Below are 16277 nucleotides of genomic sequence, written 5' to 3' on the forward strand. Positions count from 1 at the left end.
ACTGGCACGGGGATGGTTTCACCCCCAGTTCACCAAGGCATTTTGGTGCAAGCTGGCTTGGATGTCTACTTGTGTGCCTAAAGAACTCTCAGGCTTGCTGAACTGGGGCCGGGTCCAGGGGAGAGGGGACCTGGCTCCTGGGTTTAATGTTTTCTCTGTGGATGGTCTGGTTTTTTTTTGCAGTTGAAAATGAAAATCACTGTGACTTTGTGAAGCTGCGGGAGATGCTGATCCGAGTGAACATGGAGGACTTGAGAGAGCAGACGCACACCCGACACTACGAGCTGTACAGGCGCTGCAAACTTGAAGAGATGGGGTTCAAGGACACAGATCCGGACAGCAAACCTTTCAGGTAGGAAAGCTTAACTCGAGCCTTCTGCAACCAGGGAGACTGGTCTCAGGGTGTTGGAAAGTCATGTGTTTTGAGAGCAGGATATGACCCATTACAGATCGACCTGGAAAGTTTGGGAGGAAGCAGCGCGTGTCTGTAGATCTATCTGCACCCTGTTGCTCAAGTTGTATCAGTTGTCTTAGCACCCTTCTCAGAGCATCCCTTGCTCTGCCGTGTAGAGTATGAGCTGCTGGCCCTCATTCAGAATTGGGTGCCCTTCAGTCTATTGCCTGCCTGTTATCCGTCAGCCACTACTGAAAGCGTTCAAAGGATTGATTTCTAAATGCTCTTCAGTGTGGAGATCAGTTCCTGACTGGACTCTTCACACTGGTTTTGCGGTCCATGCATGAAACTGTCCATGGCTCTGCGTGGCTGAGAGGCTGCTGTAACGCAGAGCCTGCAGTGGGGATCGCTGCTGTTTCCTGCTTGCGTTGTGAGCCTTTGCTGAATCTGTCGAATAGTGAGTTTGTTAATCACTTCAGAAATTCCTCCTGACGCTTTTTTCTGTAGCGGAGGGGCAGGGTTTGAGATGGTCAGGTGACAGGTTAGTCAACTCAACTCTTCCGCAGCCAGCTTGCTCGATGACAAGTCAGGGCCATGTGCAATCGCTGGGCTTGAACAGTGCGGCTGTGTCGGTGCAGAGATGAAGGTCACTCCTGCATTGAGCTATAACTGGTTTATCCTGGGATAAACGTTCCTGTTGACCCTCCTAGAGCTTTTCACAGCTGGTCCAAGGTGTGTTGTGGAGAGGGTGCCGTGGTCTGATGCTTGAGGTTTGGCTTTTTACTAAATTCAGTTGATGCTGCCTGACAGCTTTATTGGTCTGAAGCCCAAGTCATTAGCCAGGGACAACAGCTGTGTGGGAATTGGGGAGGGAGTGTTTGTTTTCTCCTTTCATTTCCTGTTTCCCATTCCTCCCCATCCCTTCCCCTAACGGAACCCACTGCCTTAGCAGCATCCCACGCTCCTCTCTGCCCTGAGGAAGGCGATCAGAATTAAACACGCATCCATGAAGCTTTACCCCAGTAACACACGTGCATATCCGGAATTGGCATGTCAGTTCATGGGATGGCAGCCGTGCAGCTGGCTTGTGCAGGTCACCATGGACATGGTTCATCTCTGACCCTCAACAGGGGAAAGCCAGGTGGGCTCCAGAGCAGAGGGCAGAATGGAGGCCTTGTGCTCATGCTTCTGGAAGAAGGCACTCCGTGGTGAGCTGAGCAAGGTCTGCGCTACAACACGGAGTTTGCATCAGTTCAGAGTTTTGTTTGTGACTTGCTGAGTTTATGCAGCTGCATTTCTTCTGGAGGCCAGAAACTCTGCTGGAATCGGTCAAGCCCAGTTCTGTTACTAAGCCCAAGTGTGAAGCTTTATTGGATTTCCTTTCTGGAGAGCAATGGCTTAAGATGGGCTCAGCCCTTCCCTTGGAGGAATCTGAGGAATTTCCATTGCTTCCTGTATACGAGGCCTCTTTTGACCAAGCTATAAGTAGAAAGGAAATGAAAATGTACAGAATTTCTCCATCTGGTACATGCAAGTTGAGAACAGTTCGCTCTGAGTGCCTCCTCGCTCCAATAAACAAACAAAACCCTTGATCCCGAGCTGTTTGACTGAGGCCAATGTATATCTGAAATGAGGAAAACGGCGGGTTTGGTTCTTTCTGTTCTTCCTTCTGAGACCAGGGATCAAAAGCATGCCTGTCCCCCGGGTCCGGGCCCTGGGAGCCGCAGGGACCGCCGCTCTTCAACCAGTTCGCGTCGGCTGGGAGCAAGGGAGTCTTTTGTAAATCTCAGGGTGAGCAGGGTGAAAGATCCCGGCAAACTGTTGGTGGTGCGTAGGTGCTTGCGCACGGTGTGCAAGAGCGAGACTGGCGATGTTTGTGAGACCCACCTTGCTGGCAGAGCCCCCACCGCTTGTCCGAGGTGAGGAGGGAGCACCAGTGACGTGGGGTGCTCTGCACAGAGACCTTTCTGTTGTCAGCTGTCTGTCGTGGGCTGGTTTCTCTGCTGCTCTGGTTAATTTTCTCAAAATATTCTTTTAAAAAGATAATTATTTGCAAGGACATAATTCGGTGTGTGTGTTGGGGAATCAAGTTACTCTTGCCATCCAGGTTAAGGTGTTGGTATGCTTGAAAAGCCAGTTCCCTTGTCGTCTTTGTCTGTGAGAAGCTGCAGGGATCCCGGTTGGTTTGGACTGTTATTCGTTAGGGCTGTAAGTGGATTTTTTTTTTTTTTTTTTTTTTTTAATATGCAGCCTGGAGTTGCTGGGCCAGTTTCTCTGAGAACTGTGCTTCTCTGGGAGTCAGGGTCGCTTCAGTAGAGAATTAAGCTTGCTGGCTGGAGGTTAGCAGTAAGTTTTTAAGCTTGAAGCTGGGATTAACATTGATCCTGGCACAATTTACCAGCAAGCCCCTGCCACCCTCGTCTTTTCTTGCTTGCCTGTCAGCCAGCATTGTTTTTCTGGAAATGAGCTTTGTAAGAAGTGATTTGCTGTCCAGGATACGATTAGCAGTGTGTGAAGTTTTCCGTTTTGGTCCGTAAGGCTCTGCTGCTCCCTGGTATAGTGTGTCACTAACTGCAGATTGATTTTTTTTTTTTTTTTTTTTTTTTTTTTTTTTTTTTATTCCCCCCCGCCTTCTTTTGTTGCTCACTGAGCAGTGAAGGCTAATATGTGTCCTCAGGGTTTTCCCAGGCTCTAGCCAGACCCTTCTGAAGGGTTTATGAATTCAAGTTTCAGTGTCCAGAGTTAGATGAGGATTAAATCAAACACCGAATTTTAGGGAGGGTTTGATTTGAGTCTCCTGAGCTGTATCTGCTGCGAGTGGTCTGGTTCTTGATTTAGCTAAGAATCCAGAGATGCCTCTTGTCCTAATCTCCTGTGAAAAGATGTTTGTCATTTTTAGAATCAGCATTTTTGCTTCAGTGTGTGGGAAGCTGGTGTGGTCAGCTGGAATGGTGTGATGCCTCCAGCGTGGCCAGTGCTGTGCAGGAGCAGCTCTGGGTGCCTTGTTGGGAGTAGTTTAACAGGAGACTGAAGCGCCCGTTAACCAGTAGTGTTAAACCTAGGTCTTGGATTTATCTGTCAAGTTTTGTTCCTCAGCTCAGCACCCCATCCCCCAAAAAAACAAACAACAAAACCAAGCGACAAAAAAGCCATCAAAGCCCCCAGCCCATGCCAGGAAAGGCCAAAGCTTGGCTTCAATGGGATTAAGATGTCCCACTAGCCCTGTGGTTCGTGTGTTCCTTAGGCACGTGGGTGCAACGTGTCTGTGTGGTATCAGTGGAGTTTTGATTAAAAAAAAAAAAGCGTTTTCGAAAAGGAATCTTGGGGGAAATAGTTATCATTCCCACACTATCATTACGGCTGAATGATCCCAATCCATTTAAGGAATAAAATGAACAGGAATTTGGCGTCCAGAGTTCCTAAGAGGCTCTGAAAATCTCAGAGGTGCATGGACAACATAGCTTGTGCTTCAGATCTTTGCTGCGGTATCTCAGTGCGGGGAAATAAAGGGATGCTGAGAAGCAGAGGGGGAATAAAGGAATGAAGGAATCCGGTAATGTGGTTATTTGGAGGAGGAATGCTGGAGCTCATTTGCAAAGGCTTAGCCTCTCCTGACGGCTGAAGGAGAAGGAGAGGTCTCCCAAGGTGGCTTTATCTAAGTAAAGCCCCTGACCTGAATCCATTTGCAATAAGTAGTGAAAATGAGTTTTGCTCTTTATCAGTCGTGCTTAATGAACTACGCAAAGCCAGATTTCACACTGATATGCCCATCTCTGTTCCACACGTCTTGCGCTTCAAATCAAGAGACTCGGGACAAGCAGCAGGAGAGGTGAGGAGGTGTGACTCGAACAGGTCACAGCCGTGTGAGTGTCAGGGCTTGCTGTGGATGTTCACGTAGCGGCTGTTTCATTTTTGAGGATAGTCATCCTGTCTGCTAATGAGTTGCAGGATCCTGAACAGTCTGCTTATTTTTTCCTTGTCAGTTTGCCTCCCACTGCTGCCACCTAGCAAGCCGGGACTGGTTTTGGTGGAGCTGCTCGTGCTTCCGTTGTAGTCGGGGATCTCTGGTGATGTTTTGTGACAACGCAATGCCATAATATCACGAAAGGCTGGAAACCGATGACTGTGCTTGAAACACAGCTCTGACTGTTTGTTTGTCCTGTGTTACTAACAGTCTCCAAGAGACTTATGAAGCAAAGAGGAACGAATTCCTGGGCGAACTCCAGAAGAAGGAGGATGAAATGAGGCAGATGTTCGTCATGCGAGTGAAGGAGAAAGAAGCAGAGTTGAAGGAAGCAGAAAAAGATGTGAGTATGTTGTAACTGGGAGGACTGTGTGTGAGGGCTTAGGCTGGGGCTTTTCTAAGAGAGCATGGAGGAGGTAAGCGTCCAGTTTCTGACATCAAGCCTGCAAAGGTAGCTTGCTGTGCAGAAACAACCTCAAGAAGCAGATGTGAACTCAGTTCCCAGTCCTGCCATAGACTTGCGGTGTGACCCCGTTATCCAAATCCTCTGCTGCTTTTCTGTGCCTGTGAGGTGGAGCAGGAGTATTCCCTGGTTTTGGGCAGCAGGAGGAGGATGTATACCGTGGAGAGACTGGGAGGTGTGCAGCACAGCAGTAACAGTGGCTGCGGCTACGTGCCCCACAGAAATGCCAGCCTTGCTGTGCTGTGGGGGTCCTCTGCTCTCTCACCTCTTCGGTCCCACCCAGAGGACAGAATATGTTTGCTACTCAAAGTTATGTTGATTGGCAGTGGATCTTCAGCTACGGTAGAGCCAGTACTGCCCTTCAGCAGTCGCACTTATCTGGAGATTTGCAGAAAGCAGGTAAGGACTCCCAGAGCGCAGTAAGTCCTGCGCAGCGCAGTTGTAGAGGGATGGGACAGAGCTGCCTCACCATGATTTCCTCGGTGTGTGTAGGTCAGCGCTGATGACTGTGGGACAGAGGAAACATAGATGTCCTGCTAGGGGAGGGAGCTGTTTCTTGGGCCTCGTGGAGGAGGTACATAAAAGAGCCCCAGAGAAGCTTGTGGCCCTGAATGGCCACGTTTTCTTGCTTTGCGCAAGTGTGAGAGTCCACTATAGGTACAAAGCAATGAAGGACTGAACGTGGGGGTTTGGAAACGTCCAGAGACCTGTCATATTCCTTCAGCAGCTTAAATGCCTGCCATCTCTGTGTGCGAATGTATGTTAATTGCAGGGCTTTACTCATAAAATCAGGCATGCTTGGGACAGGCCAACGAGTTGTTAATAATGCAGTGAGGCCTCAGTGCCAGTGGAACTGCGTCAGGCGTTGTTACCAGTAATTGAGGTGGCGCATTGTTCTCTTCCCATCCAATCCTCCTTGTCTCTGTCCTGGCAGCTTCACGAGAAGTTTGACCATCTAAAGAGGACTCACCAAGAAGAGAAGAAAAAAGTGGAAGACAAAAAGAAGGAACTTGAGGAAGAGCTGAACAACTTTCAAAAGAAGAAGGCAGCGGCTCAGCTATTACAGTCACAGGCTCAGCAGGCAGGTTCTCAACAAACCAAGAAAGACAAGGACAAGAAAAAGTAAGCGGATGTCACCCACATCCTTTGTAGGGTTTGTTACAGTTTGGGAGGTTGTTTTTTCTTGCTGCATGTCTGTATTTGCTTTTCCCCGTTACCAGACTGGAAACTGGGCTTTTATCAGCCTGATCAAATAAAATATTTTTTTCTAAAGGGTGGGCCAGGGACACGATTTTTTTTTTTTTTTTTTTTTTTTTTTTTTTCTTTCTCTTCAAGAGTACCTTCGAATTTTATGTCGAAGTCTGACTAGTGTGGGAGAGCAATCGGACGGTGGAAGGTTGACCTGTAATCTGTCCAACATCTTCTGGAACAGCTTTGGGGTGTTCTGGACTCAGATTTATCTGCCTGAGCCAAAGTTATTAAGGGAGTGTCTACCCAGCCTTTCTTTCACCCAAGAGTAGTCTCCAGTTCCCATTCCTTAAGGTTATAGTTGTAAGTAGAAGTAGATTAGAATCCAAAACCACCATGTTATTTTTACATGGGAAATACTAGTGCCAAAAATGAATACTTGTAAGCTTGCTTTAAAGACAAGAAGTTTTGGTTTTGTTTTTTTTTTTTTTAAAAACAAACTACTATGGTACCGTAACTGCAGGTAGATGGCATGTGTGGTTGTGTCGAGCTGACATAATAAGCTGAGAAACCCATACCTTTTAGTAAAGTTAACGGCACTGTTTTCTACTATTTCGTATTTGTACGCTAGTACAGTCCTGTCCCCTCCAGTACTCCTTCAGCAGCTGAGTAGGCGCCAAGGGTGTCTGTGGACAGAGTCTGTCCCGTGGTCGGTATTTGGAGGCAGGATTTTCAGGGGTGCTCAGTTCAGACCTAACTCTGCTTCTGTTGGAACTGGAGGAACGCTGCTGTTGACTTGGGCTCAGAGTTGTGTCGTTGCAGAGCTCCGCTGAAAGCCTTGGGCTCTAGATGGATCCACATTGACGTACCCACCTTCTCATGGCTTGTACTTGGAGATGCTATGTTTAGCTTGCTATTAGTGCAAGATATTTATTATGATACTGGCTGTTTCACTGCTTTCAAAACCAGCACGCAAGGTCTGTTTAGATGTGATACGTACTGTGAAGCTCGACAGTCCTTGCAGAGGTGAAGTAGACGGCACGGCTTGTCTGTATAGCGCAGCAGTTACTGAACAGAGGCTGCTTTGAGCCCTCCTGTCATAATTTCCATCCACTTTTTCTGTATCCAGCAAGGGAATACTCGTGCAAGTCCTTTCTGGGTCATCTGGGATAGCGGCGCTGGTCGATAATTGTAATCGGGAAAGCTGTAAAGGTGGTGATGCAGCAGATCTCACTGGGAAACACTTCTTGAACCCACACACAAAAACAACAGTTCCATGCTTCTCGTAGTGGCCGGTAGTGGAGGGGTGCACTCCGTAAGAGCCTCTCGCAGGGTAACCTACTCGATGAACGCTACGCTGTCGCTGTCGGAAGAGCCCAAGTGCTGGTAGGGATGTGGGACAGACGCTGTAGTCTCGGTTTCTAACCTTCAGCCAGGTCTGAGCTGTCTCACAGCGTGAGCCGATGAGGTTCCCTTGCATTACATGTGTACCAGGGTATTTTTGTACTTTGGGCAGTCACGCTGACCCTCGCTGCATGGCTCCTGTCTACTGCTGGTTCAGCACCCATCACTTGTTGCTTCTGCCCCTGGCGTCGCAGGGAGGGCCTAGGGTGAGTTTCTCAGCTGATGGAAGTTGACGTAGCTCCTGTGGAGCCGTGCTGCTTTAGGCTAACTGAGAACCTGGGCTTCCGCACCCGCTGAAATACACAGAGTGCTTGTGTGCTGCGTGCTCTGCTTGGGTGAAAAAATCACTACAGACTGATCAGCGTCATGCAAAGCTGTAGCCGCTGACGTCCAAGCGTGCTGAAGTACCGCTGTGCGACAATGCCTGTCAGTAGGAGAGGTTGAAACACCGGTCTTCTCTCATGTGAGAATTCAGATGTGGTGACCTGTTTCCTGAAAATAATAGAAAATTTGAAGACCCTTTTTCTTACCTGTGACACAGAGTTGGTAGCTTGATATTTTGAAGAACTCTGCAGTGAATTTTCTCAGCTCTTAGATATGAAACCAGTGCAGTATATAACTGGGGAGTTCTGTAGCTCTTGACAGTCGGTGTTAGCTCCTGTGTGCTTCTGTGAAGTTGGCTGGCACATGCGCAGTGTTACGGTGTGATCCACGGGTGTTTCTAGCGACGGTGACAAACGCAGTTTCTGCTTTGCTGGTGCATTCACAGAAATCCAGTCAGGAGGAACACGCACGTGTTTTAGTGTGTCCTTTCAGTGTCGCTCCACACCAGGTGCTGTAACTGCTTCAGCTCTTCTCGAGTGTCTGAATTACTAACGGAGGCTTTAGAGGGAAGTGCTGATGCTTCTGCCTTGGCACACACCTTGGTTTTTCTAAAGGCTTTACGTTTCTCCTTGCACTCTAAGGTAAAGCTGCAGTTGGCATAGGTAAGGCTTTGACCTTCTGTGCTCGCATGGCCTGCGGTGGTTCTTGTGCTGTTGCCAGAGGAAATCCTTGCCGTGCACGATCCTTACAGCCTCCCCAGAAAGTAATTCATGGGAAAGCTGCTTTTTTTTTTTTTTTTTTTCTCTCAAGATGGGATCAGATTGCTCCAACTTTGAGAACAGAGACTTTCCACTGTGCTGTACAAGCTGGAGGGAAGGCTCAGGGTGAAATCTGCTGCTGGCCTAACTCCATGAGGGAGAACTTGGCCCTCTTGATTTCCGGACTATTGCTGTAGGAACGACTTGTCTTTTCATACTTTTTTTTTTTTTTTTTTTTTTTTTGTAATCCATTTCTCAGATTCCTGTAGCTTATACTTTTTTCCTCTAAAACTGTTGCAGCTCTGGCCTGATGCCAGCAGCATGCTGTTCCCAGGCCAGCACATCGGTCTACCTCACACATTTCTGTGGCTGTAGAAGGGACACGTACTCGAGTACTTTCCTCAGTGTGGGGCTGGCCATACTTTACAAGCTCTGCTGTAATTTTGGGATGGGATGGTGCTTCAGACCTGAACAATCTGGAGATGGTTCCTGGCAATGGACTTGGCAAAACCAAACAGGGGCAGCGGAATAGCCTTCTGGTGCTTGGCTGTTGTTTGGTCGATGGCCATATGCATGCCTCAACACGTGCTGTTGTGTTACTCGCTCATCCTCACCCACCCCAGGGGCCAGGACCGTCTGCTTGGGCTCTGGTTCTGTTTATTTCAAGCTACTTCTGAAAGCCAGATGGAAAAACTTATTTCCAGTTTCCTTTCTATGTAATAATTTCCAGTCCAGTGTGACTGGTCTGGCCGTCATGGGCCACGCTTAGTCCCAAAGCAGTCCCTGAGCTCTAACACATGGCTGTAACCTGAGTGGGAAACCCTGTGTCAGGCCTGGCCCAGCACCCCGTAAAAAGAGGTTTTATTGGTGTCTGAAGGATCCAGCTTGGGTCTAAAAGCCGCGTTTGCCAAGTGCAGGGAGGCATCGCGGTGCCCAGGTCTGAGATACCCGAGTTTGGGTGAAGGCTCAGCACGCAGCCTTCTGCAAGAGTCCTCGTGTAAAGAAACCCAAACTGGGCACCTGCAGCCCATCCCCAGCCACGCACCTTCTGGAAAAGTGGGACATAAAGACACCAAGCACGTACAGGCTGTAACCTTGACTAACTTGCGTACTTGGTTGTTCAGTTCTGCCCTCTCAGTTGTTCTTCTTGCTTTTGCTTGTCATAGGCTAGAGTAGAGCCCAGCCTTGGGGCTTAATTTCTTCTTAATTCCATAACATTATCCATCTGCATGCACATGCACCAGAGCGGGTTGCTGGTGTCAGCTCTCCCAGCGTTCTTTGGTTTTGATTTGTTTTGTTTGGTTTTTGGTTTTTTTTTTTTTCATTTTGGGTTCTATTATTGCTAACTTCTTTTGTTTTTTTGTTCTTTTTTTTTAACTTGCAGTGCAAGCTTCACATAAAGCCTGTCAAGCCAAGGATGTTCCTGCATTCACCTGCTTTTGCAGTAATGTGTCTTTGCCATCTGTTTTCTTTAGTTTTTTTAATTTTTTTGTTTTTTTTTAACATAAATAACTAACTCATCTAATAACATAGTGGGAACAAGAAGGAAGAAGGGTGGGTACAGGACTCTGTGCAAATGGAAGTTCAGGGGTGGGTAGAGGGGCGAGGTAATGATACCATGTATGTGTCTGTTCAAAACCAGCAGCAGTAAACCATTTTTGGCCCCAAATTTGAACCGGGCTGGACGTCAGCGGCTCAAGTAAGCGTCACTGACTGGATCAGGCCCTCGGTGCTGCTAGCCTGCCCGGCTGTCAGAGGACTGGCTGCAGTAGCCCTGTGCTGGAGGGGTCCCTGGATCCGCAGAAACCAGCCTTGAGGAGTTCATCGCTGCTGTGTGAGGGTCGCAGCCCAGTCCCCGCTGTGGCTAAACCCTGGGGGTTAGTCCGCCCCATAGTCCTCCAGCTGCTGATCTGATAGAGCAATAGGAGCCCGATTTTGGGGGAGGAAGGGGCGGGGGGGGTGTATGTGTGTAGATAACAAAAGATTAACTGACCTTGCATGCCGTTACATTTGCATGATGTTTTTAATCAGTTCCTGGTTTGCTGTCTTGACTTGCTCGTGCTGGTTGGCTTGGGTTTATTGTCACGTGCTGGCGTACTCTTACAGCCCCCTTCCAGTTCGGTGTAGTAGCCGCCTGCCGAACGCTGCGGTGGGAGCCGAGCGGCGCTGCGGGTGCCTGGGAGAAGAACCGTTGCTCGTTCCCGCTTTCCGTGTCTGTCTCCCTCACCATAGCCTTTGAAAGCTCCCGTAAAACAGTACCCGGTTTCCGGTGTGCGTGATCTTAGCGAGACTTGGCAGCCCTCAGGGAGTCAAGCGCCTGGGCAGCGGGGAAGACGTAGCCTTCAATGTCTTCTTAAGCCCTTCAGGAGGATTCCCACGTGCACGTAAATACAGACTTGCAAAGCTGTGGGATCCAAAATTTCATGCCTGAACGTAAATTCTCCCCCTTCCCCCTGACCGTCCTGCCCCAGGGACGGTGTCCCATTCCAATGTCCCTTGAAAGCACGAAGGAGAGGTGGCATAAGCCAGGCCCTGCTCTGTACCAGCGCGGGGTGGGAGTGGGTCTGTTACATGTGTTTTTTCTATGCCGTTGCTTTTTGGACAGAGCCTTTCCCTTCCTTCCCAAGAAGCGGCGAGCCGTGCTTACCCTACGACTTCGGCATTTCTTTCTCTTTCGCTGAAGCACAGCCAGCGTTTCCACTGCTCCTAGCTAGGTAGTCTCCTCTTTGTTTTTTTAAAGCACTCTTCCAAATCGCGCTCTTCACTTCACTCTCACGCACTGCAGCTCTGTGCTTGTTTCTAGGATGGAATTTCTTGCTTCCAGAAGAAAAAAAAAAAAAAGGCAGAATTATCACTTTTTCTGGAGTGTTGGATTGGGAAACGTGTTTGGGGGTTAGCTTTGGGGTCATCTTGCTTTTTAACCCTCACTGCTTAAACATGGCTTTGGGAAGGGGATATCTAAATACGATGCCTTGGAGGGACAGCAAGAAATGGATTGGCGATAAATAAGCTGGAAATAAAATAGTTAAGCCTTTTGTTGTTGTTTGGGTTTTTTTGGAGAGGAGGGAGGGGATTGTTTTTTTTCGTCTTTAAGTCTTCTCTCCTGGTCTTACCAACCATGATGTGTTTTTGTCAGGTTAAATAGGTTTGCTAGGGGATTGTTTGGAAAAACTAAACTGGTTCTTGCGGCTTCTGGCAAACCCAGCTTGAAAATGTTGAGTTACCAGGGAAGAGGTTTGTTTTTTGGCATTGGTTTCCCACAGTCCCATCATACGCACATCAGCGAGTGCTTGTGGCAGTACGCTTTGCTTCAGCTGTCTCTGTGCATGTCCTCTTTTTAATTACCAGCGTTTTGTGCCAAGAAGGAACTTAATTTTAACATTTATTTGTCCTGCTTCGTTTAACAGCCCTTCAAGGGATATTTGGCAGGGAAATTGGCTGAGTCTAGGTTTTTTGGTTTGGTTTTTTTTTTTTCTTTTCTTTTTGACAGAAAGCTGTGACCAAGTGCATTAGTGTATTTTCAGTTGAGTTTCTTTCTCCAGCAAAAAGTGAGCTGTTTTGGAGAGACTGGGAATAAACCATAAACTTGCAGAAGTGAAAGGTACTGTTTTGGTTTTTTACCATAGGAGATATTAATGACTTCTTTTCTCCTTTAAACCCCTGGGCCATATTTAGCTTGTTACTGCTGCACTCTTGACTTTTCTTAGGCCTTTTTTCACTGTAGCCCCGGCTCTGCATGGCGTAAATACACTCACATGTAGTGGGATGTGCTTTCACCCTCTGCATGTAAGTACGGCAGCAAGAGACTCGCCCTTCTGCCTTGCTGCTGGTACGAAACCAGTTGTGTTCTTTTGGGGGGTTCTTTGCTTACTTACGAGTGGCATGGTTAAAACCGCTGTAAAACTTCCTGCACTAATCTGCTTTTGCTGAGATGTTGAAAGGAAGCTGTAGGGAACGTGACATCCAGCTCCTGTTGAATGCTCAGTGCAGCCCTGCACAGCTTCTCCGCGTGCTTGAAGCTGGCAAGGCAGCTGGTGGAACTGGCCGGATGGTTGCATGGGCAAAAGCCTTGCTTGAGAGGCGCGGTGGCCTTGAACGCACGTTAGATAGCGATGGCAGTTGGCTGATAACACTGCATCTTCCTGACGAGGTGGATTGCAAACCTTAAAGTGATCCAAAGGAGCAGGAAAGCTCCTTGTGTTTCTGGGATGACGCTGTTCCCAGAAGCACAGAAGGAACCCCCAGAATGGGAAAACAAACAGAATCCAGGTCACTGAGAGGGGCTGCGATCGCTCTGTAGGGGTGAGCAGTGTGTGTCCAGCAGTCCCCACAAAGGCAGGGATCAGTAAGGGTTTGCCTCCCCAAAACCACAGTGGGGTTGCAGAGTTTTGTGTTCCAGGAGGGCAGTAAGTAGGAAGGTGCCCGTTGAGCTTGCGGTGGTTACATGCGTGGCCTTGCACCTCCCGTGGCACATGGTGCTGCCAGGGAGGGGGAACGCAGCCACTGGCACCCCACCTCGGGCTCCTCTGCAGCCAAAAAATCAGTTTGTGTCACCTCCTCTATGCGCTTTTGATGACTTGGAATCTCATCAAGGAGATGTATATCTTTTGTGTCACTCTTCAAGCATGTCTTCATGTAACGTGACCAGTGTTTCTCCAGCTAGCTCCCGTTCTGCTTCTCCTAAGAGGTCCGAGTGAGAACGGAAATGTCTTTTTGTGTGTGACCATAGCAGAGATGTCCCCTTGGTCCCAGTTACCGTTTGCCCTTCTCAGATGTTAGAAGAGCGTGTGTCTCTTCTCCGAGGACCCTGGTGGCATTTGCAGTGTGTGATATCCATGAGGCTCTCATCAGCGCGCATCAGCATGGGACTGTACAAATATGAAGGGTTTTTAATTAACGGGAAATAAAGCTGTGAACAGCGGTAGAAATATTGTATTTGTATACTTTTTTAATATCCTGATTGCCTTAAACTATAGATGTAGAACTTTATTACCTTGCTATTTGAAAATAACCCGTGTTTGTAACTAAAAACTTGTGTAACCTCCTTACAGTGTTCCTGTGAATGACATGTATGCATCTGTTAGATACTGCCACTTCATTTGATGTTAAAATATTCCAGTTTCTGAATTACAAATTGAATAATAACCATGGAGCATAAGCTCAGTTATTTCCTGTATGTTCCTGAGGTCTCTTACACAAATAGCGCCAACACCTGAAGCGGGGAGAGGAAATGGGTTTTTACCCAAACGCTTCGGCCTTCGTGCGGCCTCTGCGCCTTTGTTCTGCCGTTGCGGGTTTGTCACGGTGTGACAGGAGGGGCTGAGGACGCGCCAGGTTCCATGACAGGTCGGTTTGTGCCTTTGGGCTGCCTCTGTAGGGTTGTGCTGGTGTATGTCGGTCGCTTTTTGTGGCGGTCCGGAGCTCGTTCTCACATGAGGTGGTGTTTTGGAGAGTTCCAGGCCTGTCTGTCGTTGGTTTATGTGACACCTCCCCAGTGCACTCTCCCCTTCATGGCTCACTTTCTTTAATGTGGTGTTCCTCTCTTTTTTTTTTTTTCTGTCTCACTTTTTCATTTCAATTCTGAACCTCTGTTTCTTTTCTTTTCTTTTTTTCTCTTTTTCTCTAGCTTCTTCTTTATGTAACGGTCATCTTGCCAAAGCCCCCACACCCTCTCTCCCGGTGGACAGTAGGGCACTGGAAGCGCCTGCGGCTACGCGCACCCCTGCCGGGAGAAGAGCCATCTCATTCTTCCATCACGTCTGCCCTTCTCTCCTTCCCTTTTTGTTTTTCACCTGTACGTCTGAGGGTGCGCTGTGCTGTGTGTCTCTGTGCGGGATCTGTCTGCTCCCGGCGCGTCTCCGACAGAACTGAGGCTGCCAGAAATGACAGAGGTAATGGCTGGAGGAGACACCTTGGAACGTGAGATACTGCGCTGGCTTAGGTGTTTGGTTTTTCTCCTTCCTCACTTTGTTTCCTTTTGCCATAATATGCACAAATAGAATGACAAACTCTGGATGAAGGGTGAGTGTGCGCAGCCAGAGGATTTCATTTCTCTCTCCAAAGAATCAAGTCCGTCTGCTTCGGACACCACAACTTCATCACAGCTGCTGATGGAGCCTGCTGTGGACAGTCAAGGCCTCATCATTTTCTGGCTGATCTGCCTCTGTGTGAGCAAAGCGGGTATCTCATCCTGTACAACTGAGCTGCACTGACTTCTGCTGAGATTGAGGGCTTCTTTTTATTTTTATGAAGCCTATTCAGTGATTTATTGATTTATTTATTTATTTAAACAATCCTGGATGTGGGATAGCCGTAAAACTTCCTAACTTGTTTACTTCGGAGGTGAATTCAGTGAAAAAGCTTGAGAAGTGCCGAAGTATTGTCTGAATGTGAAAACGAAGCTGTAAACCTGGTGTGTGGTGGCCTCTAGCTGGTTTGGGATGGATGGAAGGAGATAGCCTGATCCTCTTTGGGTATTCTTTCATGTGTGCTTTTTTTTAATCAAATAGTAGTGATTATTCTTCTCATCTGTGAACCTTAATGAAGGAATTTACCTCCTTCAGCCTGCTGTGGAAGAGGCACTATTAAATCGTCTAGGTTTGGAGTGCAAGCTGCCAAGGGTCTCTCCTGAAATCTGCTGGGTTTTTTTCAGAAGCACAATGTTTTTCAGCACTCTTCAGCGACAAGGGTTAGATCGCTAGAGGCTCCCTCCCGCCAGGTGGGTGTTTTTCTAAAGCGGCAGAAAAACTGTTTTTCCTGGAAACCTTTGCAACCGACAAAGTGACTTTAGAGGTGACAGTTGGAAAGGTGATGAAATATTGGCCTTGTGCGTGTGCTGTAACGATTGACCTGGGGTGTAGATGGAGCTGCTGACTGTTGCCCAAACTGCAGGGATGTGGGTGCGCAAATGTAGCTTAGGACAGAATTAGTGCTGCAAACCCCATCCTCTTACCCATGTAGCTGAGCCCTGTGACTCTCTGAAATCTTGTGTGTGACAAAAGGAAGTCATGGCCAAATCTGCAGGTTGCTGGCACTGAAGGAGTATCCTGATGGACTGCCGTCCGCTGGGTCAGCCCTGGGCTTTTCGAGGAGCTCTCCAGATGTCAGCTCCTAGGGCAGATCATCTTCTTCCTCCTGCCCTTGGCAAGCGCTGGGCTGTACTGGAGGAGGCTGTTCTTCATCAGCTGGTGGGGCTCGGGGCTAGGTGACCCGCCAGTAGTGCTGCTGCGTCAAGGCTTGAAGGGGGGCAAAACCCTTTTGTTGGTTGGCTTCTAAACTCCAAATAGAAATTTTACTCCAAGCTTGATGTGCAGAGAAGCATATAGGCGCAAACCAAATGCTAGTGCTTACGTGACCTGCCTTTATTTTGCAGCTCTGGAGTTTTGCTGTGCTGGTGCCTTGAGTTATGCATGCAGCTCTGGCCTTCATGTCTCCAGAGGACATAGTGGAGTTAGAGAGGGGCACTCATGAGAAATGGGATGGAGCGGCAGCTGCCAGGTGAGACGGCAAAGGCTTGGAGAGGGAAAGGCTGAGGTGAGAGGGAGGGTCGGCCCCGCTCTGAGCCGGAGGTTGCAGCAGATGACCTCTAGAGGTCCCTTCCAGCCTAGATTTGTTACTGAGCCTGTGCTACAAGGTCTGCTAAGTTGTGACGGCGGTGGATGCCGACCTACTTGTCACAAAATTGTCACCACTGGAGCCAGAGGGGCACTTACTTGGAAGGAAATGGGCTCAAAATGTACAGTGGCTTTCTTACAGAGCAGGTAGTCAACTTCTGGACTTCAT

General features: G+C 48.4%; 1 protein-coding gene across 4 annotated transcripts in view; it reads left to right on the plus strand.

Annotated features, from left to right (window-relative positions):
* The window catches only part of SEPTIN11 (septin 11), a 49925-nt gene extending 34589 nt beyond the window's left edge, over positions 1-15336 (plus strand). The window contains exons 7-11 of one of the 4 annotated variants that reach the window (XM_086747465.1): positions 184-352; positions 4569-4701; positions 5756-5943; positions 9880-9939; positions 14122-15336. In XM_086747465.1, the coding sequence (XP_086603591.1) occupies positions 184-352; positions 4569-4701; positions 5756-5943; positions 9880-9895 (506 nt within the window). In that variant the 3' untranslated portion in view covers positions 9896-9939; positions 14122-15336. Of the gene's footprint in view, positions 1-183; positions 353-4568; positions 4702-5755; positions 5944-8182; positions 8246-9879; positions 13648-14121 lie in introns of those variants that run through there. The other 3 variants (XM_086747461.1, XM_086747464.1, XM_086747462.1) reach the window with 3 other exon arrangements.
* Positions 15337-16277: the final 941 nt, after the last annotated feature.

Source organism: Chlamydotis macqueenii, chromosome 4, assembly GCF_036417535.1.
Source record: "Chlamydotis macqueenii isolate bChlMac1 chromosome 4, bChlMac1.mat, whole genome shotgun sequence".
In the NCBI taxonomy this organism is placed as follows: Eukaryota; Metazoa; Chordata; class Aves; order Otidiformes; family Otididae; genus Chlamydotis; species Chlamydotis macqueenii.